The 26,057-nt window shown below is 38.1% G+C and overlaps 1 protein-coding gene across 4 annotated transcripts; it reads right to left on the bottom strand.

Annotated features, from left to right (window-relative positions):
• Positions 1-254: 254 nt before the first annotated feature.
• On the bottom strand, positions 255-24,713 carry gkup (glucuronokinase with putative uridyl pyrophosphorylase). Of its 4 annotated transcripts, none has more exons than XM_086081233.1 (25): positions 24,529-24,713; positions 23,612-23,721; positions 23,190-23,234; positions 22,490-22,643; positions 22,343-22,414; positions 22,176-22,264; positions 21,944-22,097; positions 20,678-20,755; positions 19,035-19,126; positions 18,811-18,916; positions 18,659-18,738; positions 18,499-18,567; positions 17,023-17,083; positions 16,908-16,924; positions 16,326-16,481; positions 15,797-15,854; positions 13,606-13,698; positions 12,241-12,301; positions 12,036-12,149; positions 10,174-10,231; positions 9,932-10,000; positions 7,278-7,341; positions 7,123-7,194; positions 3,234-3,398; positions 255-1,956 (listed from the first exon to the last, which is right to left on the bottom strand). In XM_086081233.1, the coding sequence occupies exons 1-25, from the start codon at positions 24,583-24,585 to the stop codon at positions 1,918-1,920; spliced, it is 2,133 nt and encodes a 710-aa protein (XP_085937359.1). In that variant the 5' UTR covers positions 24,586-24,713; the 3' UTR covers positions 255-1,917. The 4 variants fall into 4 exon arrangements, with proteins under 4 accessions (XP_085937359.1, XP_085937361.1, XP_085937360.1 ...); XM_086081234.1 differs by having other exon boundaries at positions 258-1,956; positions 23,612-23,718; positions 24,529-24,712; XM_086081235.1 differs by lacking the exon at positions 16,326-16,481 and having other exon boundaries at positions 257-1,956.
• Between the last annotated feature and the right edge of the window lie 1,344 nt (positions 24,714-26,057).

The following is a 26,057-nucleotide window of genomic DNA, read 5'->3' as shown; positions in this document are numbered from 1 at the left end:
CGACACTTTCATTTTCTCCCCATCCATCCATCCATCCATTTCCCGACAAAATATTATTGTAAAGAAATTTGTTGGGTTGACTTCTCCTTTAACAGGAACTTACTGTGAACTAAAGGAGTTCAGCTCACAGAAAAAAAAAAGTGATGCAGACAGTCCAGAAATCACATAAAACTCTATATGGATTTAATATTACTGTATGTCTATGAAACATTTGAGCCAAGGTGCATCATTAAAGACCTATTTAACTAAAAAAAAAAAAAAAAGGAGAGTAATGAACACAAATGGAGATATTTAACACTTCGTTATGGCAGCTATATGGTATCATACACAAGGTATATTAATTCAAATTGAAATAATTAAATGCAGAATATGTAAAAGCCAATCCCCCGAAGATTTAAAGACAGTACAAACATAAACTTTTAAATTTGAAAAATTACAACTAATAAAAACACACCCTTACAGTGCAAGAAAAACAAGTTTGAATTATTTTTTTTTTTTGAAAGACTTCAATCATAGGCATGGGGAAAAGCATTGTTTTTAACCTGCAGCTATTAATTATATTTTGATTACCTCGTTAACTCTTCAAAAGTAAACTTTTATCTGTAATTTGTTGTCAATTGAAAATTGATAGACTTGGCTCTGACGACGACAACAGTAACCTTTTTTGCATACAGTTTTTACTTACACGGTATATAGTGTGTGATTATTTTGTGGTTAAATTTGTAAAACATATTTCCTGTGTTTATGTACCGTATTGAAAAATAGACTGAAATAACACTTCAAATCTATTGGTGACTTTAAACTTTTACAGTATTGTGACCCCTCTCCATGTAACCTAGTGACGCCCCTGCTGAGCTCCATAACAGAATGAAAACAATTATGTGGCAATGTAATATTGATAATATTGCTTATCTACTATATAAAGTATTTTTTAGGATTTCATGTGATAAACCTACGACGGCATATTAGGGCCACACACATATATATATATATATATATATATATATATATTTCAGAGTAGGGGTAAAACTTCGAGAAAAACTCACAAATTTGCGAGACAAAAACCTCAGGAACGTAGCGTAGCTATAAACTAATGTGAGGATTCGTTGGTGGTTAATGGGGCACTGTTTATAAAATAAAAAGGCAGGATGGAGATTCATTCTTAATTTAAACTTTACTCATCATACACAGCAGCTAGAGCGACAACACTTCCTGATCCCCTATCAGCTGACTAACACTAACCAATCAGAAGCTAGCATACTTTAGGTAAATGCAAGTGAATGACGGAGAGTAGCAGATTTGACACATTAGCTACTTGTACAAAAAAATTTTTTAATGTATGAATGTGTACATAATAATTCTAGAAACATAGATGTACAAGTAAATATTTATTTCAACAAATTAACTGAAATGCTTGATCCTCAGGGTGTGGACCTTCACAAAGAGGCGTCTTTGTAGGTGGCAGCACCCAACCATTCAAAGTGTGAATGCTTAACATGATATGGTTTAAGCCATTACTATCTCCTTATTTGAAAACCCGACCGAAAAGTATTGGCACAAACATCTTAATTTGCAATTTTCTTTTCTCAGAATATTGCCCCCACCCTCTAAAAAAATACTTATTTATACGTGGCCCTAATATGCCACCAAACCAACCAAATGTGGCACATAATTGTGAAGTGAAACAAAAATGATATACAAGATTAAAAATTTGAAATGACTATAAATCTGAAGTGTTGTGTACATTTGTATTCACCCCCCATCACTCTGCTAACCCTAAATACAATCCTGTTGAGCATTATTTTTTTGGTTTGAAATCATCACAGTTCTGTTCCGTGCGCTTTCCTCTGTTCTTTGTTTTTGTTTTCACTTGCCAGGGCTGGACGTGGTCAGGCGTGCTGGGCTTTTCATCAGCAATCACCCTCTGGTCTGACTTCCACTGGTTGACCACTGTGCCTGAAATTATTATATTATATTATAAGTTATTTCATAGTCCCATGTTTCGATTGTTTGTTAATTTCCTGGGTTGAACTTTGATTTTGCTCCACATTCTGTACGTTACTCTGCTATTTTGTAGAAGATTTTTCCTGGGTTCTCCCAGCGCTTTATGTTTGGACTGTTTTCTCCTTTGTTCTTCTATTTTAGCCTCTACGCTGTTGCTTCCACGCTTGGCCATTTGTTTTGTTTTATTTCTGCTACTTTGTTTTGTTTGTCACTTTGGTTCATAAAGTTTGTTTGTTACTTTGATGTCAGTGTCTGCCTCTGAGTCCTAAAGCCAGCCAGACACATTACAAATCCATTGTAATCAATTGCCTTCAGAAGCCACCAATTAGTAAATCGAGTTGTGTGCAATTTACTATCATTACAAATACACCTGTTCGGTGGAGGTCTCAGCGGTTTGTCAGAGAACACTGGTGAACATCAGCATCACGAAATCCAAGGAATTCACCAGACGGATCGGGGACAAAGTTGTTGAGAAGTATAACGCATGCTTAGATTATTTAAAAAGAAAAAACTTTAGTACATCTCAAGGAGCACTGTTCAATCCCAATATACCAAGATAGACCGAACAAGGACAATACTGGCAGCCAAGAGGTCCTGGTCTGGTGGAGCTGCAGAAATTCACAGCTTAGATGGCAGAATCTGGTTATAGACCTAAAAAAATAATTTTAACTAATTTTTTTATTAGTTTAACATTTTTTTCCACTTTTGTTAACAAGAGTATGAAAACCTAGAATTATTTTATTGTACATTTAGAACAGATATAAATTTTTGGATTAATCGTGAGTTAACTCATGAAGAATTAATTATGTATATACATATATATACATATACATACACACATATATATATATACATATATATACACACATATTTATATATACATATATATACATATATATACACACATATACATACATATACACACATATACATACATATATACATATACATACATATATATATACATACATATATATACATACATACATATACATATATATATATATATATATATATACATATATATATATATATATATATATATATATATATATATATATATATATATATATATATATATATATATATATATATAAACATTGCCGTTTGTGGTAATGTAAGGTGCTAAAATGTGACAAAGTCCAAGGGGTATGAATCAAGTACTTTTTCAAGGCATTGCGTATGACATATTAGCACCAACTTGTACCTATTTACATATTTGCATTTACGTTTGTTGATATTTCTCCGGTCGCCTTTGTTGGCTTTGAGCAGGCTGGCTTGATTCCTGGGGAGACACACACGGTTTGACTGGTGACAGTGTTGACAGATGGATTGTATGGAGTGATGACGCAGAAGACACAGCCGGCCTCTTGGAAAGCTTCTCTCAACTGCTCCTGATGGGAAAGACAAAAGTTACATCAGACAAGTAGATATCGCTGGTTTTACTGCTGACTAGTAAGCGAGCTGTACCAACTTGATTCTTAGTATAAACATGTTAAGTTTACACAAATACAAATGCAAATTTGGCAACTGAACATAGTGTGTATCCTGGTGGGATTCTTCCAAATGTTGATGATATGCTATGTATGCTACTAGTAAGTACCTGCATAGGAATAGCAAGACTCATGTAAACTTTGTGGTACACACTGTAGCAAGTATGATGTAATATATTAGCAGTTTCTGAGTATGTACAGGAGCTATGTAACATAAAAGATAATTTTAATGATATACAGTGAATCCTTGTTTATGACAATATATTCCAGACCAGACCAGAGTCTGTGAAAATCTCTGATGTATAGACTACAGTGTAATAAAACCTTTGTAAAAACCATAAGAACTACCTTTTTACATCTAGCAAACGCATTAAATAAGTTAAAACTTATTAAAAAACTAATTTTAAAATAGTCTCAAGTCCCTGTTCTCTTGTTTGCAGTTCTCCAAATGAGAGGCAAAGCATACTGGCGTTATACTGTTTATCTGTCACTCCTAGTTGAAGTTTACTGTAGTGTAGTACTGACATAGAACAAAAGTTTAACAATACATTTAAACACCAAATGTTCAACCAATCCATATTATTCATATAATGAAGGCAGAGGTGGCAAATCCAGGTCCAGAAAGTAAAAACACTGCCACAGTTTGGCTTTAGCCCCAGGTGCTAGCTAGCTAGCTCCCATAGTTGCTCGCTTACCTGCTAGGGAGCTAGCTAGCTAGCTAGCTAGCCAGCTAGCATTAATGGCTAAAGTCAAACTGTGGCAGTGTTTTTATACTTTCTTACCTGGATTTGCCCCCTCTGAATGAAGGTCCACTAGCTTAAGCTAACATATAATATGAAACACCACAGGCATGGCAATGGAAATTAGCATACTTACGGTAATTAAAAACTTCCAAACAACTGCGACTTCAACAAACACAGAGCAGCAACACATACTAGTAGTAGTTGTTGTTCGATTCATTGATTGGGTTTTCTGTCGAGTGTTTATGTTTGAAATTCCCTACACTGTGAGCAGTTACTGAATTGAATGCACCTCGAGTCTCAGATAGTTGTTTTCCTTTGCTTCTCTCGAGCAGCTAGCGGTCGCTCGTGCCATTAAAATTCACAGCTACAGATTGCTTGTATTCCCACGTTTCTTATTGTGTGTAGATGCCAAAAGGTGAGATCAATTAGAATGTCCATAACAAGTGTTTATTGTACAGTCATGGCCAAAAGTTTTGAGAATGACAAAAAGTATTGGTTTTCACAAACTTTGCTGCTTCTGTGTTTTTAGATATTTTTGTTCGATGTTACTATGATAAACGGAAATATAATTACAATAATTTCACAAGTGTCAAAGGCTTTTATTGACAATTAAATGAAATTTATGCAAAGTGTCAATATTTGCAGTGTCGCCCCTTTTTTTTTTAAGACCTCTGCAATTCGCCCTGGCATGCTGTCAATTAACTTCTGGGCCACATCCTGACTCATGGCAGCCCATTCTTGCATAATCAATGCTTGGAATTTGTCAGTTTTTGTTTGCCCACCCGCCTCTTGAGGATTGACCACAAGTTCTCAATGGGATTAAGGTTTGGGGAGTTTCTTGGCCAAGGACCTAAAATGTTGATGTTGTTCTCTCTGACCCACGTTGTTATCACTTTTGCCTTGTGGATCCACTTCAGGAAACGGTCCTGGCATTTGCTGGACTTCCCTGTGCACCCTGAAGCCTTCTTCACAGCAATTGAACCTCTCTCCTTGAAGTTCTTGATGAGCGGATAAATGGCAAATATGGACTTGAAAAATAATTTCAATTCATCTGATCACTGTGTATAACATTCTGGAGTACATTCAAATTGCCATCATCAAAAATTTGGCAGTAGATTTGGTGAAAATTTATATTTGTGTTATTCTCAAAACATTTGGCCACGACTACATTATAGCATACATGTATGATATCACAACAGTTTGTGCTAGTTTAGTATGTTAAACTACTAGTTTAACTAGTTAAATGGTGTGTTTCGTGAGAATGTGAATTGTTTAGATTGTGTTTTGTTATTTAACTACTGAATACAGCGACGGTATAATAATCTACTTGCTTATTCGATTACTGAATAGAAGAGGTGGGCATTTCGTCGTGAGTGTCTGGACACCTGGTCGTAAAATAGTGTCGACGAAAGCGATGATGGACGCGTGGTTAAAATAGTATGACAAAATGAGGATGGAAAATTGTCAGACGGACGATGACAGATGTGTACCCAGGGCGCTTACGAATAACGGAACGGCAAAATATAGTCAAACGCCCACCTCTAGTAGCTGTTGCACTTACTAGGAAGCTACGTGAATTCAAGCTTTGTTAATCTTCACCAACATCCCTTTTATCACATATTTAAAGTAATGGGGGGATTTGAAGATATCCCAAGCACAGGTGGCAAATACAGGTCCAGAAAGTAAAAACCCTGCCACAGTTTGGCTTTAGCCATTGATGCTAGCTCTAGCTCCCTAGCAGGTAAATGAGCACTTATGGGAGCTAGCTAGCTAGCACCTGCGGCTAAAGCCAAACTGTGGCAGGGATTTTCTGGAAGCGGATTTGCCACTTTTGATCCCAACTGACTTAGAGAAAAGAGCTGTTGCACACACTAGAATGAACAGCAGTTATTCACAGAGTGACAGATATGATGTGAAAAAGAGGAAAGGGAGTGACAGTGACCCTTGAGCAAGTTCAACTGAAGTGTTAGAGACAAGCTTCCCAGACTTTGTGGCGCATGGTTGAGCTTGAGGTGTTTTAACCTACTCAGTCATACAACAGTAAGTAAAGTTGACAAAGAGTTGATAAAGTTGACTCCAAACATTTTTTTCATGTTCAAAATGATGTGGTTTATATCATGCAAAAGCATCACTGAATTAAATACAGTTAAAATTTACATTTAAAAACATGAAATCTAGTACAGTACCTTTTTTTGGTTTCAACTTTTCAAGTAAAGTAAATTTTTCAAGTACAGTTCAATTGTATTTAACTTAGGTGCAATACATGTGATTTTTATGACTAAAACCTCACCTTCTGTACCTTAAAACTATGTTAATGTTGGTCATTATGGCGGCACTTAGAGAGCTAAACATTTCTGAGGGCAGTGTAGCACCCTATAATATAATAATTTCCTGTAAATGTAATAATAACACCTGAACATTTTACCAATAATGTGGTCAAATATCCTGACTGATATTGTAATAAATAAATAAAATAGCGATAATATAATACCTAATTAAAATATTATATTAAATATATCATATCCAGAAGTATTTGTGGCAGAACAGTTCTAATCAAGTGGGTGGACCTTAATTTGATTAACTCTCTGCAGAGTTGGTTTAACACTAAATCAATCAACTGTGTCAAATAACTCCAACACAGACCTCCATTTAAATCAGTCAGTGTTAAAAATACATTTTTGGGAATTAAAATAAACTCTGAAACATTTAATACCACATTTTTGACAAAGTACAAATTGCATTACATTTTCAGGTGTTATTACATTTTCAGAAAATTCATATATTTCAGGGTCCTACAGGCGGTACTTGATGTAAAAAGTTTGAGCACCACTGCCCTCAATAAAGGCAATGGCAATTGGAAATATTCTGAGACGTAATCTTACTAGTTTTTCCGGGTCTAGACACAATCCCACCACTGCCCCTCCGCTGCCAGGTAACTTCACAGCTGAGCCAAACTGCAAGAACAACAGAGCATAAGAAAGACACAAATGTGAAACTGAATGTTGTTGAATAAAATATGAACTTATACAGTGCCTACCTGCTTCGCTAACGCCACCATCTTGAGGTTGCCGGGACCAAGGGACTCATCAGAGTACACGGACCTGGAGAAGGTTTTGTTTTTGCCGTTTAGTCTAAACATGCTTGTCACTATGTGGCTCTACACCTTCCTTCCTTCCTTTCTTCCTTCCTTCTCTGGGGTCGGGCCGATTTGCCTTTCCCCAGCCACTTGGTCCACCTCTTCCAGGAAAATCACAAGATGTTCCCAGACCAGCCAGGAGACATAGTGTCTCCAACGTGTCCTGTTTGTCCCCGGGGCCTCCTCTTCGTGGAACATGCCCGGAACGCCTCATAAGAGAGGCGTCCAGGACACATCCCAGTGGGATGCCCAAACCACCTCATCTGGCGCCTCTCAATAAAGCGGAGCAAAGGCTCAACTCTGAGGGCCTTCTGGATGTCCGAGCTTCTCACCCTATCTCGAAGGGAGAGCCCCACAGCTTGTGACCATAGTGAAGATCCAAATATACTGTAGCTCTACCAATAAATCAAGAGCTTTGCCTATCAGCTCAGCTCCTTCTTCACCACAACAGACCAACAGAGAGTCTGCACCACTGCAGGTGCTGCACTCAACCGCCTGTCAATCCCTCTCTCCATCCTCCCCTCACTCATGCAGAAGACACCAAGATACTTGAACTCCTCCACTTTAGGCAGAAGCTCATCCCCAACCTGGAAAGGGCACTCCACCCTTTTCCAACTGAGATTTGGAGATCGTGGCTTGATGAATCCAACAGTACCACATCATCTGCAAAGATGTAACAATGAGGCCACCAAACCAGAACCTATCAACATTTTGGCTGCGCCTTGCAATTCTGTCCATTAAGGTTATGAACAGAATTGGTGACAAAGCACAGCCTTTGCGGAATCCAACCTTCACTGGAAACCAATCCGACTTACTGCCGGCAATACGGACCAAACGCTGACAATGGTCGTATAAGGACCGAACAACCTGTACCAGGGGGTTCGGCACCCCAATACTCCCAAATCATTGGGAAACCCCTTCACCACGATAAGGTGACAGCTCAAGGGAGGTTTTTCTTTTCCCATGATTAAATTTTAGCTTATTAACCTAGCTACTGAAGAAAAAAACTCTCTTAAATGTGTGTTGTATCAACGTTAATTAGTCTCGTCCTTTTAGCAGTTTTATTTGTCAAATTAAGGTAAAGGTTTTTCCCTCTTGATTTTGAAAGCTGTTTTTCCCACTGAAACTTTGAGTAGAAATATCTAGCCTTAAGAAAATACAGGGTATGAAAATGCACTTTAGTGGGGTTTTCAATCATTAATATGCACCCTCGGCCTGTCTACAATCCAACCAGGTATGAAAAAAGTCAGTCCACGACTTCTTTAGCTTTCTCTTCCTTTCTAAAACGTGTGCTTCAAACGAGCAGATTAAACTTCCGTGACTTGGTGAGGTCAACAAGACACGGAAGTGCACTCGACCCAGCCCCCTCGGGTTAGTGGCACCGCCTGTGGTAAAGGTTTGTCACGCCCAATGAAATTCGAGAAGCTGTGAAATGAGCATCCCAGTGCTTTTCCACTTCCGACGTCCGAGTCTTTGAGAAGACAGTGGATACATTTTATTTTTGAAGGACGTGTGCCGACAGCATTTCTTGAAGGACTGTTTTATTAATGAAAGCTGTGTATGACACGACTGCAAACGTGAAAGAAATCTAAGTTTAACATTTTATTTTGATTTACCCATTCTTCCTATCCTTTCAATTAAAGATGTGCCATATCATACCTTGCACCATATTACCGGTGTATTTTTTGTGCCTAAAGTAGGATCTACATTTGTCGTGTGGAGGTTGTTTGGTTACAAGAGCTCAGATATGATCAAGCAGTGGTTGGATAATACTGAAGCGGTTGCGTATTGTTTTGCCAAGAAACAATCCGCGGTGATTATTTTGCCGTGACTGGCAACTCACCACCTAGTTGACGTGACTTTGTGATGCTAACCGGCCGCTAAGTGGTCTTGACGAGACGGATTGCACGTTGCGACCGCGCAGTGGCCTAAATGTGCACATTTGTGTTATTCATAACCGCTTGTAAATGTCTACAATCATTCACGGCAAATCAGAGACATTCATGGCAAAATAACGCTCGCAGAAGAGTTGCCGGTTATGGCAAAATAACCACTGCCTAGACAATCGCAAACTAACGCTAAAACAGTCTCTGTAGTAACGTTATGCAAATTTTTCTTACGGTAAAACGTGATGCCACTTTTCCACATATTAAAATAGTTCACAAATGTGTAAAAGACATGTCTGTCTGGCTCAAATTGGTACGGTTGTACCACACTGCTTCTGCTCGCCTTGGCCGAGTCGTTTCCATTCACAACATTAGCACATGGCTACCATGACCGAAATCACAGCCCCTTAGAGAGAAGGGTATGGCCTGGGCATGGCCTGGTTTCGCTATTTACATAAAAGTGACACACCCCTAAAACAGGCTGTTTTGAACAAAGCGTTTTTTAGCTGATTTTGGGACAGCAAAAATATTAGATCCAAAGTCAATTTTGACGAATTCATGTCACAGACATGTCTTTTACACATTTAAAAACGATTTTAGTATGTGGAAAATATTGTGTATTACAAAAGGTTTTCCAATCCTACTAATGCAACAGACTAGACGGTTTACCTCCTTAGCTCAAAGTTGCGGTCCATTAGCTCCGCGAGACGGTTCCAGTCTTTTTCCATTAGAGCCACCCTGAGAGAACAGATGAAACGTTTCTTTTATCCACTTGTTAAGGTGAAATCATAGTCTTGTTAATTTTTTTCTTTTAATCTTTAAATAAATTATGTCATATGATTTCTGAAAAGAGTCATCTAGGCAAAAGAAAAAAAAATGCATTAAAAGCATGACTTGGTGACTTGATATACCTGGCTTGATCAGTAAATTGGGCAAACGTCTCCATGGCTTTGACCACAAGAGGCTCCCCTGAAGAAAGACAACTCATGCTAAATATCGAAACAATAGGCAACCACTATTCACGTTAAGACAACTGTAAAGAAATATCTATACTAGGCGTCGGGCGAAATGGCCCATAAATATTTTCCCCCCCAACATTCTGGAAAATTACGATTTTAATCCATTTTAATCAAAGTAATAAACCCAACAAACATTTATTTATTATTTATTTACTAACACAAGAACATCAACTTTGAATAATCCAGAAGAACACAAGAGTTTACCTCAATTTAGCTCATTTTAAATTATTTGATTTTTAAAATGACAAAGTAATAGAATGAATTTGATTTTTTGACCAGCCCTAAGCTATACAATATAAAATATGGATTATAAAACTACATGAAACATTGTGTACCTTTTTCAGGTAACGACTGATCTTATGATGACTGATTCCAGTTTTCTGACTTTTGGAGTTTTACATGTTACTATAATACGTGTGCAGCGGATTTAAATTATTTTTGTTGTTCATTTAAATCTATTTTGGGTAACTCTTGTTTATATTGGGTGCAATTCTACCATTGACCACACGTAAGCGCTGATTCAGTTTGAGACTGTGTACATTTGAAAGAAAATGAACAAAACTGAAGTATTGCAGCACAGCCTAGTTTTTGGAGAAAAAATATTGAATGTCATCTGCTGTAATTAAGGATGTTCTGTACCAGACGGGTTCTCAACTCTTGAATATAGTCACTGAGACAATACCAAATACTGACACCACTAGTACATAAAATTCCCCCCAAAAAACAATGACGGGTAGTTTTAAATAAAGAGCTACAGTATATCCAAATGTAGCATTTTCCTTAAAATTGGACGAAATTAATGGCAATTTTTTATTCTTCTAATTTCTAGTTCCTGATCATAAAAAAGCCACAAGAGGGCAGCCAATACTGGTATTGGCACCAATACCGATAACTCGGCATTGAAACTTGCCCCTCAGCAGTATTCCTGCTTTTTATGCCTATAGAAAGCAACGGCTGTGGGTTCATTTTATATGTACATCTTTGGGCGTGATTATTGGTGTATATTATGAGATGATAAATTAACTAATTTGCTCCAAAAAACGTATAAATACGCTCTATTTTAAATATTACCATGGTACCAAAAACATATTTATACAGGGTTGTTTTTTTCAAATGTTTTTTATGCTAGAGCATACAGAGGCTTTAATGCAGCCTCTGGACTGTAGAAAGCAATGGTAGTTATTACAATGGTCAGCAGGTGGCAGTAGAGTATAAGAGATCATCCTGATGAAAGAAGAGACTCTAGTCTTTCTTTTGGTAGGTTCCAAGTTTTTATAGGCTGGAACACAATACTCTCTGGGCCTTGCAAAATCTGTCAAAATCCAGTAAAACAGCCGGGAGCGAAGGGGGTTGCTTTCGTGAAAATGGCTGGGAGTGAATGAGTTCAGATTGTTAGTTGACAAAAAAATATTTGTTTACTGTAAACAGCCACAGTTGACTGTAAACCACACTACAATGTTTGTACAATATTTGTGTTATTTAGTGCTCTTGCTCTCTCTCAATATATGTATTAAATGTGTTTGTATTGTTTTACAAGTGTGTTTAAAGACATTTTGAAAATCTAAGTGGTGAAAATGCTATAAAAACATGCCTAGAGAGCTTTTATATAGGGGAGAGTATTTCTATATCACGGATTTCACTTATTGTAGGGGTGGTCTGAAACACAACCCACGCAATTGGAGGTAGGAATCACTATACTGCATTTAAAAAGAAGAAGAAGAAGAAGAAGCCTGAAAAAGGATATATCAGCCTACCACTTAGCCAGCGTTGCCGTACGTTGTTATGAATGCGTCCAGAGTCACTGGGGTCACTCAGGTAGGCCAACCAGAATGGAGGCAAGTCACTCATATCTAAAGAGATGTAGTTTCCTAAAAGACCACACATATGAAGTCCATTTAAACGATAAACCTGTTTGTACTTTGATATCTATTTATACATCCTGTACAGTGGTGTGAATACCGTAATCCTGCTCTTCCATGAGCTTCTTGCTGAAGTCCATGTAGACTAAACCTTCGTAGACCTGCACGATAAATCATATTTTCCTGCTACTGCTTGCGTACATAGGAGTAATGACAAACAGGTACACCATTACATTACAAAAGTGGTGACACACAGCTCTTAATCAATAAATAATTTAAGGGTTGAAGGTGGAGTGCGAGACCTCTAAGATCTTCTTGAGATAATTCCATGTTTCTAACTTTGTGGGAGCTGATAGATTCTATATCAGCATGACTGCGACCATTTGCACAAAGTACACGCCATAAAAAGGATCGGTTGGAGGGTTTGGTGTGGCAAGAGTGTCTTGATCTCAACCTCATCAAATAGCTTTGAACTATTACAGGGATTGTGAGCCCTCCAATTCAACATTAGTGCCCTCTGATGTCGCATTATCTTTTAGATGGATTGACCAAAAATAAACACAAACACACTCCAAGATCTTTTAGTAAATCGTTTGATGTGTTTTTAGCTGCAAAAGTGTATACCATACTGTATATCGCTGGCTTTGGACCGATTGCTCTTAAGTCACAATTGGTTGATTTTTCAATCTTTTTTCAAAAATCTTATAAACTATTTACCAATGGTAAATGTTGAAAATGGCTTACTCTTTTTGATGATGCAATGCAAATGGTTAAACAAACAAGCCATTTTTGGGGTCTCGTGAAAATGGACTATTTTGGAGGTAAAAGTTTTCGGCCCCACACCAGTTCAAACTCCGAGGCATTTTTTACTCCGATTTTTTGGTTGAAGTCCGAATTGTACGAGTTCCGAGACGTTCAAACTCCGAAGTTCCACTGTAGGTACATTTACTAAACACAGGAGCAGTGATTTCATAATTGCTGCCAGGAGTTGGTTACTACAGAGTCTGGTTTTAAGAGTGGAACATTGTACTGTGACGACCTCTCTGTCTGTGATACTACACTATTGTAATTAAAATAGAGTAGGGTTTTGGTATTGCGGCTGCAGCATACTCATAACATGTCGATACTGTATGCGTGGTTAGGCTTAGGAATATTATGGAATACAGCTGTAAATATTTCGCCATAAAGGTTTTAATATATGTGCGTGATGGTCCAGTTTGTGCTTTCCTGTCTGTAAAATGCATACGTAGCAAAACCTGACTTGTACAGACAACTGCCAATAGCAAAGGTGAAACAGTGGGTCGCACCCTCTAAGATGGGGCTCGGGCTCTTGGAAAATAAGTAAAAAAGAATGAATATATTCTTTTAACAGCATCGTTTGGCTCCATGATGACTGTCGAACCACCGGGCATTTTCCCGGTACGCCAGATTGCCAGTCCAGCCCTGTTTACGTGTGGTTACTTACCTGTGCAACTCTATCTTGAAGGCCTGCGGTAATCAAGAGTTCATCAGTTTCCACATTAAGAATGAAGTTGGCTCGGACTGGCTTTGGGAGGTCCTGGTATGTAAGTAAACAAAACAGTTTGCCAATGTTTAATATCAAATCATCTTAACATGAGAGTTCAAAATGAAAGGTGTTTTGAATGTTATTTGTGACTCCCACCAAGTGCAGTTGAGTTTTTTGATTTTCACTATTATTCTTGCAATTAGTCAAAAAAAAATTCCAGATACAGTGGTAACAAACATACATACACACGTTGACAAAGTTGTTGGTAAATCTCTGTTAATGAAAGAAAGAAAAAACTTAGGTAAGAAAAACAATCCTAGTCAAGATGTAAAGAGAATTAACCAATGAAACTTGAATTGCAAATTGAAAATGAAAATTTAATTGTGGTTCAACAGAATTATTTTAACAAACAAACCCAAAGTGCAATTTCTGCAGAAATTGCGTGGAAAAGCTGAAAAGCTGAATGCTATTAGTTGAATGATAAGATTTGAATGGTATGTGCTTATAAAGTACATTGAAAGATAACTTACTTTTTTTTTTGAGAGAGAGTTCAGTATTGTTCATTCAGTAATCTTACCGATTCGACATGTCATCATCATTGCTCTCACTCTCTCTTTTTCTTTTTTTGTATGTGCATGAGTATGTGCATGTGCGGGTGTGTGCGTGCTCATTAATTCACCTAAAACCTATTAAAAAATCCCATACCGTTCACCTAAACCGAATACTTCAGAATCTAGCTAGAGTCGTGAGGTTGTCAGGATACCCGAGGAAGGATCAAAGAAAAGAAAGAAAAGCGAAATCCAGCACCCACCAGACATTACCTACTACCCACCGGGTTACCAACCAGAATCTTTCACCAATCCCAGAAATGTGTAAATTCCAACAAATTAGGGAGACCTCAAGAGACCAAAGGAAATACTGAGGAAAGGAAGGAAGGATAGATGAAGCAGAGTGAGATCCAAAGACATCAGCCTCTACCGATTCAACGACCAGAGGAAGAAGCAGATTGTGTTTGAATTTCGGTAGATGCTGGTGTGGTGGATCTGGCATGCATGAAAACCTCCACCAAAGAGGGGAGCCGTCGACCCCGGCCAGGACAGAGCAAGCACAACCTCCGGGCCACAGTGGCCACCGGCCGGATAGCAAACCCAGGAGCCCGGAGCGCACCCCCCCCCCCCCCCCATTCCAACACGGCCCGCGCCCCAAGCTCAACGCAGCACAATGGGGCACGGCGGGTCCACCAGGCACCCCACCGGCCCACAGCCCCCCGCTCCCCCCACCCGCCAGATTTTCATTTGTTTTCATTTATTATTACGATTCTTATTTTTCTCTCTTTTATAATGTTTTTCTTTCATTAACAGAAGGGTACCAACATGTTTTCTTATGTGTGCATAGTAGTTGGAATCTAAATTATACAGGCCCCAGTATAAATTACATTTAACTCATTTGCTCCCAAAAACGTATAAAAATATTTTAAATATTGCTTGGCCCCAAAAACATATTTAAACTTTTTTAAATGTTTTTTTTATGTAAGAGAATACAGAAGGCTTTGATGCACCCTCTGACCTGAAGAGGTTGCTTAAAGCAATGGTAGTTATTACAAAAAACGGCCATTAGGTGGCAGCAGAGTATAAGAGATCAACCAGCGCCATGTTGAAAAAAAAGAAGCTATTTTACTCACATTTCTAAATAGATTTGTGAATAATGAAACTTAGCTATAGTAGCTAATTGCTGCAAAACATAAACCGATAGAAATATACTTTTTTTTCCTGATGAAAGAAGAGACTCTAATCTTTCTTTTGGTCTGCTCCATGTTTTTATAACAGTATAACACAATATTCTGTGGGCCTTGCAAAATCAAAATGCAGTAAAACAGCCGGGAGCGAAGGGGGTTGCTTCAGTGAAAATGGCTGGGAGTGAATGAGTTAATTGCAAAATGTTCAGTCTTTCAATAGACAAACTTTAATTTTGTTCTTGTCTGTTGAATGCAAACCATTTTAACGAAAGTCCTATATTTTATTAATACCATAAATAAAATCTCCAATGGGCTTGAATCATTTGGAATGACAACACTATGCACTTGGAGGAGGTAACAATAAAGAAGTAAGTATCAGTGAGGCAGTGTCAGGTCAATACTTGACCTCCTTACATTATCTGTCAGGTTGTAAAACTTCATGAGACACTTCAGAGTAGCTGAGACGATGGCGCTGCACAGAATATTGCAAGACCAGGTAAATATGTCATATAAATGAAAATGAAAAACATGCATTAACTTGAGCATCTTGCATTGAAGAGCATGTAAACATGTATAGTAGGGCTAGGTATCGATTCTAATTTCCTCAATCAATTCAATTTCGATTCACAAGAGTTCAGTTCGATTCAATTTAGATTTTTCCAGATTTGCTTTGATTCACTTCAATTCAATCCAATATCAATTAAGTATGGCACATCAATTCTTCTTAACTCCGCAACTATTAAATTCCAAAATTAATTTTGCAGAGGGAGTAACTGGTCAAATGATTTAGTTTATTAATGAAAGTAAGACGTTTTATAATCACTTAAAGGTGCATTGTGCCATTTTAAAAGGTAATATTAAAGCTTTTTCTACATCATGCATGCTCCACCAATGCCCAGATGAGTACAAAGAGCCTTGACTGTTTTACTCTGACTGCACCTACCAGCTTTTATCTTCCCTTTTTAGTAGAGTGCGCTCCACAGTTTCTTTGGGGAGGGGCGGAGTTTTTCTTTCCTCACATGAAGTCATGTCTTTGTTTGTTAACTGTGGCTGTCGCTTTAAGATCGTGCACGTACTTGCACGCGCACCATGAACGAGCCTGACACAAATGCTGCAGTTACGCTTTGGGCCAGAGATGGCAGTCGCGAGTAAAAAGTGACAAACTGCACAAAGATCCTGTAAGTGTTACACAAACATTGACATGACTGGCGATGAAAATATTTCATATTCTAATTCAATATTTTTAAATATTATTGAAAAATATCCTGAATTGTCTTAAAGTGCAATAAGTCAGGTCTTTCATAATGTAAGAAAATACTTTCAAATTCATATGAACAGTACATTTCAAGAAAAGAGTAAGGGACAAAAAATGGCCTTTAAAATTAAATTTTCTTAAGAATTTATGGGGAAAAGAGATTTATAAAACAATCGATTCATAGTTTTGATTCAATATGGATTTTTCGCTTTTTTAAACCCAGCCCTACGCCATTTGAATGGGATGACACGTGGAAATAAAATTATGAACCTGCTCCCAGCGAGGCCCTACAAGAAGACAGACAAGACAAACAAGGACGTTTAGGTTCCTCTTTCTGTTTACTTTCTTGGTTGTGAGGCAATTAGTACATGACATAGACACTCACCACTTGTCGTGGAATATTTGTGTCATACTTGAGTGTGAAGTTCTGCTTTGCCAATGCGATGCTGCGGAGATTAACGTGGAAGGGACACATCAGTGGTGAAACACACGTCAATTACTAAATTGCCGGCGACATGCGCTGACTACGATTTATCAAGTGGTACCGGAAAATGGACCGACATTCCTGATGGCCTGTCCGCCCCTGCTAATATGTCCCCTTGAAGACGAGCTGTCCTCTTAGTTGTGAGTTGGTGAATGATGATATTTTTTCAAAGATAAAAATTATGAATATTCTTGCTTTAAATGTGAACAGCCTGGTGTCCAAACTTTTTTCTCCGAGGGCCAGAAAAATTGAAGGATGCAAGGGCCAGTTTTAATTTTTTTTCAACTTTAATTGATCAAGCACACCAAATAAGTCAATCAAGCAATTACATATTGTTTATTTGTAAGTGTTAGGGCTGCTCAATTATGGGAAAAAATTATAATCACGATTATTTTGGTAATAATCGAAATCACGATTATTCAAAAGATTAATGTATTTTTTGGTACAAAACAAGAACATTTTTAAGCATTTAAAAATATTAAGATTAATTAAAAAAATAGAAGCACTATAATTATGTAAGTTCCTTTTGGACCAAACTGAATTTTTATATATATATATATATATATATATATATATATATATATAGGGGTGTGTGTGTGTGTGTGTGTGTGTGTACTGTGCAGTACGACGGTCATTTATTTTTGGGTACAAAACAAAGACAATGTTTAAACGCAAAAAAACAAAAATACACTATAATTATGCAAGGTCCTTTTGGATTAAACACAATTTATTAAATTTGTTATTTTGAAATTTAAAAAGGGTGCAAATGTATCAATTTAAACAACTAAAAAATTTGTATGAATAATCTTTTTTTTTTTGGCGATTATGCTGATTTTGTAATTGTTGAGTATAATAATTGCAATTTTAACTGAATTTCATTAATTGCACAGACCTCGTTTTTTTTCTTTTTCTTTTTACTGCTACCTGTACAGCTTTCTATAAGGTAAACAGTTTGGGATTTTACAAGATTTTGGGGTGGTCGAGACCCTGTAAGCCACCAGAAAATAACTGCCGCTGCACTGAACAGCAGTCAAATCCCATCTGTATCTTCAGAACCAAAACTGGAGCAATATTTTATGAGATGACCATTTTGAAAACCGTTACTTGGGAATCATTAATGTGATAGAGATAGAAAGTGGAGGCAACCGTTTTTGCTTGCAAAAATTTATTATCTTTATTCATCAAAGTGTTGTGAAGAGAAATGTTGTTACTCATTTAATAGTAAATAGTTCACTTGCATGACAAAATTACTAGTAGCAAATGTCATTTTTAGTATTTGCCGAAGGTCGCTTAAAAGTGGATGGTGGGCCACAAATGGCCCATGGGCCATAGATTGGACACCACAGTATTCAATATAGTGCTTCCATAAAATCTCACCCTTGTTTGCAGCAGAACTGGTAGAATTTCTTACAGGTTGCTTGCAGCAGCCGAAGGCCTCCAAAGTAGCTGCAGGGGATGAACCGTACAATAGACGACACGTTACAATAACAGAAAATAATATATTGTTATGGTAATATGTTAGTGTTATCATACACACCCTTCTTTCCTACTAATACTGAACAAATCTTGTAAGCTTCCAAACTCTGTGGGGTCGTTGAGGGGATGAGGAACGAGAACCTGTAATATCAAAGTAACTTACTTAATTCTTGTTCTCGGTGGTGGTGCGCCAATGGGTGTGTATTGCTGTACCAAAGTCTGGCTTTTCACAAGGGTGACCTCGGCCCAGAAGTTCGTGATGGTCATAGCGATGGTTTTCCCGTTAAAGCAGTCAGACGGATTTCCCATTAATCCAATCCTGTCATTATCAGGCAATTCATTGCAATGATAACATGCTCTTGGTTGCGGGGTAAACATCTAAATATAAATCAATAGGAATCTTAAATTGTGGTCGTTGTTGCTGTTTTTACACAAACCTGGCAAAAGACCGGAATGTGATTGGTCTGGTGGTTTTGTTGTTTTGCTTGGTGGAGAACCGAGTTAGCCACTTGGTGTAGTCTGACAGCCCCTGAGATGTTAAGAGACACTCATTTAAATACAGGTGTTACTTTTACATGCAAATTCCCTTATAAGATGCCAGAAAATCAACATCCAGTTGAACTTACAAATTAGCAGTAAAGCTTGACTGTAAATGAACATTTAATCAGGACAGTTATATTTTATGTGGACAATATTTTGGAGATTCTGATGAAATTATAACAAACCAAATTGCTTCCTAAATTATCCAACATGTATAAATAATTCATACGCTGCAAGACACTTTTACTGAGCAAATATATGCTTAAAGACCTAATGTGTGGTCCTTAGCGCCATCTAGTGGTCAAAGAACAGCCTTAGAAGCACGCATGAGCACACACACTACAGTGGCTAAGAGAGACCACATTTCGCAAGCCTACCATCAGAGTTGGCAAAACCGAAAGTAAAAAAACGTTTTGCCACCGAGCTAGCTAGGTAGCTCTCTGGCTAGCTCCCATGGTGCTCGTTTACCTGCTAGGGAGCTAGCTAGCTAACTAGCATCAGGGGCTAGCTAGGATGCTAGCTAGCATCAGGGGCGAAAGCCAAACTGTGACAGGGTTTTTACTTTCTGGACTTGGTTTTGCCCCTGATGCAAACTGTGGCAGGGTCTTTAGTTTCAGGTGCTAGCTAGCTAGCTCCCTAGCAGGTAACCGAGTACCATGGGAGCTAGCTAGCTAGCACCTGAAACTAAAGACCCTGCCACAGTTTGCATCAGGGGCAAAACCAAGTCCCATGGTACTCGGTTACCTGCTAGGGAGCTAGCTAGCACCAGGGGCTAAAGCCAAACTGTGACAGTGTTTTTACTTTCTGGACTTGGTTTTGCCACCGAGCTAGCTAGCTAGCTTGCATCAGGGGCTAAAGCCAAACTGTGGCAGGGTCTTTAGTTTCAGGTGCTAGCTAGCTAGCTCTCATGGTACTCAGTTGTCTGCTAGGGAGCTAACTAGAATCAGGGGCTAAAGCCAAACTGTGGCAGGGTTTTTACTTTCTGGACCTGGATTTGCCATCTCTGCCTACCACCAATTCTTATTTTGCGTGAGCAAATAAGCATTTCAGCGAGCAACGGCGACTTAGCAGTCGTCGTGATGCCGAAAGAGTGAGCCTGAATTAGCCAAAGCAGCTAACAAGAGCGGCTAGCGGGAGTTAATCGGAGCCATAGGCTGGAGTGGCTAAGAAGAGCGGATAGCGGGAAGAACTAGTAAAATAAAAAAAAGCTTGTAAAAGCGACGACCCAAATCTCGAGAGTTAGTGATGACCACCTGCAGGCCCCAGCTGTGGAACGTAAGCGATCGACCCAAACACCAACTTATAAAAAATAATACAAATTTATGTCATACAACATATTTGTTTGCATACTATTGACATAAACAGTCGTTCTCTTAAATTAATGAATTATTCACCACTAGATGGTGCTAGATGTCACTGAATGTCCCTTTAATATATGGAGCACTTATTGCTCAAACTCATACAAGCGAGGCATAAAAATGCTCAAAGCATGATGCAACTGGAAACTAGTAAAATTATCATGTAAAAACAAAACACATACCACTTGTCCAATAAGCTGGAAACCAGTTGGAAGCTTCATTCCAAACACATCAAGAAGATTCTTGTTGATGACTCGCTCCTATGAAAAAAATGCTTGGATCACAAAAGATTGTTCGACCATGACAAAACTTTTTCCAACATTACCAAAGTACAAGTGGATTATCATTGAAATCCAACAATTTGGAAATTCTTTAAGGTTTCAAAGTACATTTTGTGAAGGCAGCAACTGGTCAAATGATTTAGTTATTAATGAGAGTAAGATGTTTTATAATCAGTTAAGTGTTACACAAACATTGACATCAGCCAGGATGAGATGAAAATATTTTCATAATTCTAATTTAATAATTGTACATATAAACCTAAAATATTCTGAATTGTCTTAAAGTGCAATAAGTCAGGTATTTCATAAATTTAAGAAAATAATTTTACATTCATGTCAACAGTAAAGAGAAAGAGTAAGAAAACAGTAAGATACAAAAAATTGGAATTTAAAATTCTACTTTCTTCAGAATTTATGAAGTAAAATTAGATATTTAAATAATCAATCTATGGTTTTATGAATCGATATTGGGCTTGAAAAGGAAAATGGATTCAAGATCGATTTTTTTCTTTTTTTTAGCCCTAGCTACTGATGTGGCCCTGTCACAATCAGGAACTAGAAATAAAAAATTAGAAGAATAGAAAATTGCCATTCATTTCATGCAATTTTAAGGAAAACTGCTGTATTAGGATATGTAGGTCTTTCTTAAAATTATCTGTCATTATTTTTAGGGGAAATTTTATGCATCGGTGACTACTCAAGAGTTGAGGAGTCGGACTGGTATCAGTCTGGGAAAAAAAGCCATCAACCATCCCTATTTCTTTTTTTTTTTTTACTATACAAAAATTAACTTGCAACTATATTTGAATGAGATTGGGAAAAAACTTTTTTTTTAATGCTCCACTTTCCTAAAGGCTGTTAGTAGCTTTATTTATTTTTAGCAGTTAACTTTTCTTTTTTTTTTTAACACTTGTATGCCAGCTATTTACAACTTTTCAAGAACATTTACTTTTACAATAGCAACACTTTGACCCTGGAACTTATTTTATATGATTTATTTCCTATGGCTGATATGGGTGGTTGATTTGCATCCCACAACAAATGGTGCTTGCCTTCAGAGGCTCCACTGTACTTTGGGGTGGAAGGTGGGGGGAGAGCAACAAAGTGTGATTTATTCTATGTTGGCGATGCCTTCTTTAAAAAAGCACAATGTTTCTTTTTACGAACCCAGAATCTTCCAAAGGACTTGTCTGTGGCTTCCCTCTGACTTATGAAGTCAGACAGGATGGGCAGAGTCTCTTTCTGGATGCAGTAGAACACCACGGTGGCCAGACGAGAAGATGTGAGCCCGTTCCGGGGTTTCTCCAAGAAACGAGTTATCCTGCATCACAAGGCAACACTAACTTCAAGCCCAGTCTCCATTTGAGATTGATTTTAATTCCTGAATATTTCTTGTCACCTATGGGAATCAGGACAGACTTCCACAATTCCCCTGGAAGTGCTTTTCTCGCCTTCCTCCATCTCATAGTAGATGATGAGTTCTCCAGGCTTTAGCATACACACAAAGTAAGTACAGTTTTGATTTTGAACGAACGTGTCATTGCCTTAACACAAAATGATTTTCACCTTTGACCGGAAGAAACGGATCACTTGTGTGATGTCGATGTTTTGGTCTGCACACAACATGTCTCCAGCTATCTGCTTACACAGAAGTGAAATCAAGGCCAGAAAATGTCACAGATACTTGTTTCATTTTCGACAGATTCTTATTACCACAATGATGTCGTCTTGCAGCTTGCGACTGCGTATGACAAGCTCCAGGTCAGCCACAGCGCCAAGCGAGTCTTCCTCTGTGGTGCTGCCATCATTTATTATGTTTTCCACTGGGAAATCATTGGCTGTGGCCCAGCGCTCAAAATGCTTATATCTAATCAGAGGAAACATCAAACTTGTAGTAGGAATAGAAGTAGTATTAGTATTAGTAGTAGTAGTAGTAGTACTTGTCGTAGTAGTAGTAGTACTTGTCGTAGTAGTAGTACTTGTCATAGTAGTAGTAGTACTTGTCGTAGTAGTAGTACTTGTTATAGTAGTAGTAGTACTTGTCGTAGTAGTAGTAGTAGTAGTAGTAGTAGTACTTATGTTGTAGTATTTGTAGTATAGTAGTAATAGTAGTACTTATGTTGTAATACTTGTAGTAGTAGTAGTAGTAGTAGTAGTAGTTGTAGTACTTGTAGTATAGTAGAAGTAATAGTAGTAGTAAGAGTACTTGTAGTACTACTAGTTGTAGTATGAGTACTTGTCGTAGTAGTAGCAGTAGTAGTAGTAGTAGTAGTAGTATGAGTACTTGTCGTAGTAGTAGGAGGAGGAGGAGGAGGAGTATTTGTTATAGTAGTAGTAGTAGGAGGAGTACTTGTCGTAGTAGTAGTAGTAGTAGTAGTAGTAGTAGTAGGAGGAGTACGGCTTCTGCACTCACTTGTCTGCATTAGTGACAAGATACACCTCTGTGAATAACTGACGCCTGAGGACAGAGCAGACATACAATTAGCAAAATAGGTAAACATCATCATGACAAAGAATGGAGAAAACTATCAATGTTAAAGGGATACTTGACTCATTGAGCCATTTTCAGCAGTAAAAAGTTAACGACCAGTCATGGCTCAGTTTGCTGACCAAACCCAGAAAACAGGTGAGCCAAGATCGTTGTTAACTATTTCCTCAGCACAGGTAATCATCTTCGACAGTAAGTCGAAAAATTTGTTTTTAAAGTTATTAATTGTACATTAAAAATAATTAAGTTATCACATTCACTCTGGACAAAATATTAACTTTTTACTGCTGAAAATGGCTCAATAAGTCAAGTATCCCTTTAAAGCTTCTTCAGTTACTGAGACTCACAAGTTGACGGTTTTCCACCAAAAATCCAAAATCTTCCTTCCTCCAATGCCAGGAAGCAAGGTCTTTGGTACCCCAATTAGGTGACTGTACAAGCCGGTATCGTCATTCTGCTTGAGGAGAGATGAATAATAACAGTACTTGTTATAGAAACTCATAATGTCAATATATAAATAGATCTCCTAAAGTTTGCATTAAGATTTCTGATACAGACCTGAAAGTATGTACAATTGGATTCAAACCTCAAAATGTACAAGTACGTTTTTGAGTTTGAATGAATTATTAATAAATATATTTTTAATACTTTGTCCTTCACTCACAACAACATATTTATAACCCCCCCCCGCCCCTTTTTGATACAGAAGGCTTTGATGCAGCTTCTGACCAGAAGAAGTAGCTTAAAGCAAAGGTGGTTATTACAAAAAACGGCCATCAGGTGGCAGCAGAGTATAAGAGATCAAGCTCTTATTGCCAGTGTTTTCAACAGGTTTGTGAATAATGATGAAACCTAGCTATATTCTGATGCTGCAAAATGTTAAGACTGTTAAGACGTGCTGCCATTTTCATGAAATAAAATTAGAGCATCGGTTATTAAATTAATGTACAGTATTGCGAAATAGTAATATAATAGTAATATAAAAATAAAATATAAATTAAATATTGGTTTCTGGTTAGATCTTCTCGTTCTTATTATACGTGGTATGATGCAAAATACTTTGTTTGCCAGAAGCCAGGGTGTACTTATTACTTTAATATTGACATTTCACTCGTTGGTATACAGCATGGGAATAACAGCTTGATTTGATATGAGCGGAGTTCTGACACAAGAGTTTGTCGCGACTCATCCACATCGACCCTGTGGACTTTGCCCTGGTAGGCTGGTACGTTTAATTATCTTCAGCAGTGAACACATCCCTCACCTTAATTTCAGTCTGTAAAAGTGTGCCGTGGCCGGCAACCAGCAGTATACAAATCATTCGGCCTGCTTATTTCTTCCTGGATATTGCTCAGGGAGCTTCTGTCACCACGGACAGAATCTTCTCTTGCCTTCTGCAGCCAGCCGTGCACTGTTATACAACTTCCGCTGGAGCCATACGCCTTTTCCGCCACGCACACTACCAAATAAAACAACTTCCGCTGGAGCCACACGCCTCGTTCGCCACGCAGACTACAAAATAAAACGTCAATTCACCACCTCTCATTGAAGATGATTGAATCCACCGTCAACGACGGACGGACTGGTGGACTCACATAGCCTACCTGCAGCGCATTCAACAATGATGCGTGGAGAGAAACAAAAGAAAACAAGTACTGTACGTCATTCGCGTTCGGCAGTAGGCTCGAATTACGTTTCATGACCACTCGCATATCATAGAAAAAAATAATTGGATTCGTGAAGCAAGCGCATTGCAGGGGGCACTTGGAAACATTTTATATTTCCCACATCAATAATCTCTAGCACAGACGCACCAAAAAATCAGAACAGCGGCGTGTCAACTATTTTTAATTATGTTGCTGATATTTAAAGTTAATAATGCACTGAATAACAAACACTGCCGATGCAAGCACTGGTTTATAAAACACACGCGCACGTACACACGCACGCGCGCACACATCTTCTGCCCTGGTAAGACCCAGATCATGGTGTGTCCCGCAAAAAAAAAGATCTGCAGACCAACCCCTATCCCCAGGTAATATTTCAAGGTACTGCACTTGAGTCAGAAAACATCACCCTCCTTGCGGTGACCCTAAACAACACCATGAGTTGGGTGCCCCATGCTGTCAAAAAAGCAACAAGTGCTCCATCTCTGCGGAAAACCCCTGCAAAGTTCTGTCCCCTCGCCACAGCCCATTATTTGTCAAATTTTTAGTGAGCGCCATTTCACATAGATTTTATGTATTCAAAGTGTAGCTTCTAGCCATAGGGGGGGGGGGGGGGGGGTCAAGAAAAAGAGCAACCAAATGCACCAAAGTCAAATGTTTAAATCATCACAGAACCCTGAAAAGCATGCGCCTGATGACGACGGCAGGTAAACTAGTGCAATAAGTGCAACCCAAAACAGACAATTGACAATTCTGAACATCTGGCATTTCTGAAATTTCTGCATGCAACGCAATGTAAACGCTTCCTTTACACTGTGAAAACAAACGGCGTATTGTATTGCTTTTGCCTGTGACTAGCATACAAAGCAGGAGTTAAATGACATTTCATCACATTTTGTTATCAAAATAATCCTCACAAATTAAATGACTGTACAACGATCCAAAGTCCCAATGCTTTTCAATGAGCGGAGAGCTTCATTTCAACGAGTAAGACCGCCATTTTGACTTGGAATTGGCAATATACAGTAATGTGTAAATCATGGTCCATTAATATGTTTGAATTATTATTTTTTTCTACTAGTAATTTCGCGGTTTACTGTGGTATCTGGATTTGCTGGGAATAGTA

The sequence above is a fragment of the Leptonotus elevatus genome, chromosome 7 (assembly GCF_054856555.1).
Source record: "Leptonotus elevatus isolate MCC_2025b chromosome 7, RoL_Lele_1.0, whole genome shotgun sequence".
In the NCBI taxonomy this organism is placed as follows: Eukaryota; Metazoa; Chordata; class Actinopteri; order Syngnathiformes; family Syngnathidae; genus Leptonotus; species Leptonotus elevatus.
This window is presented reverse-complemented; position numbering and strand designations above follow the sequence as displayed.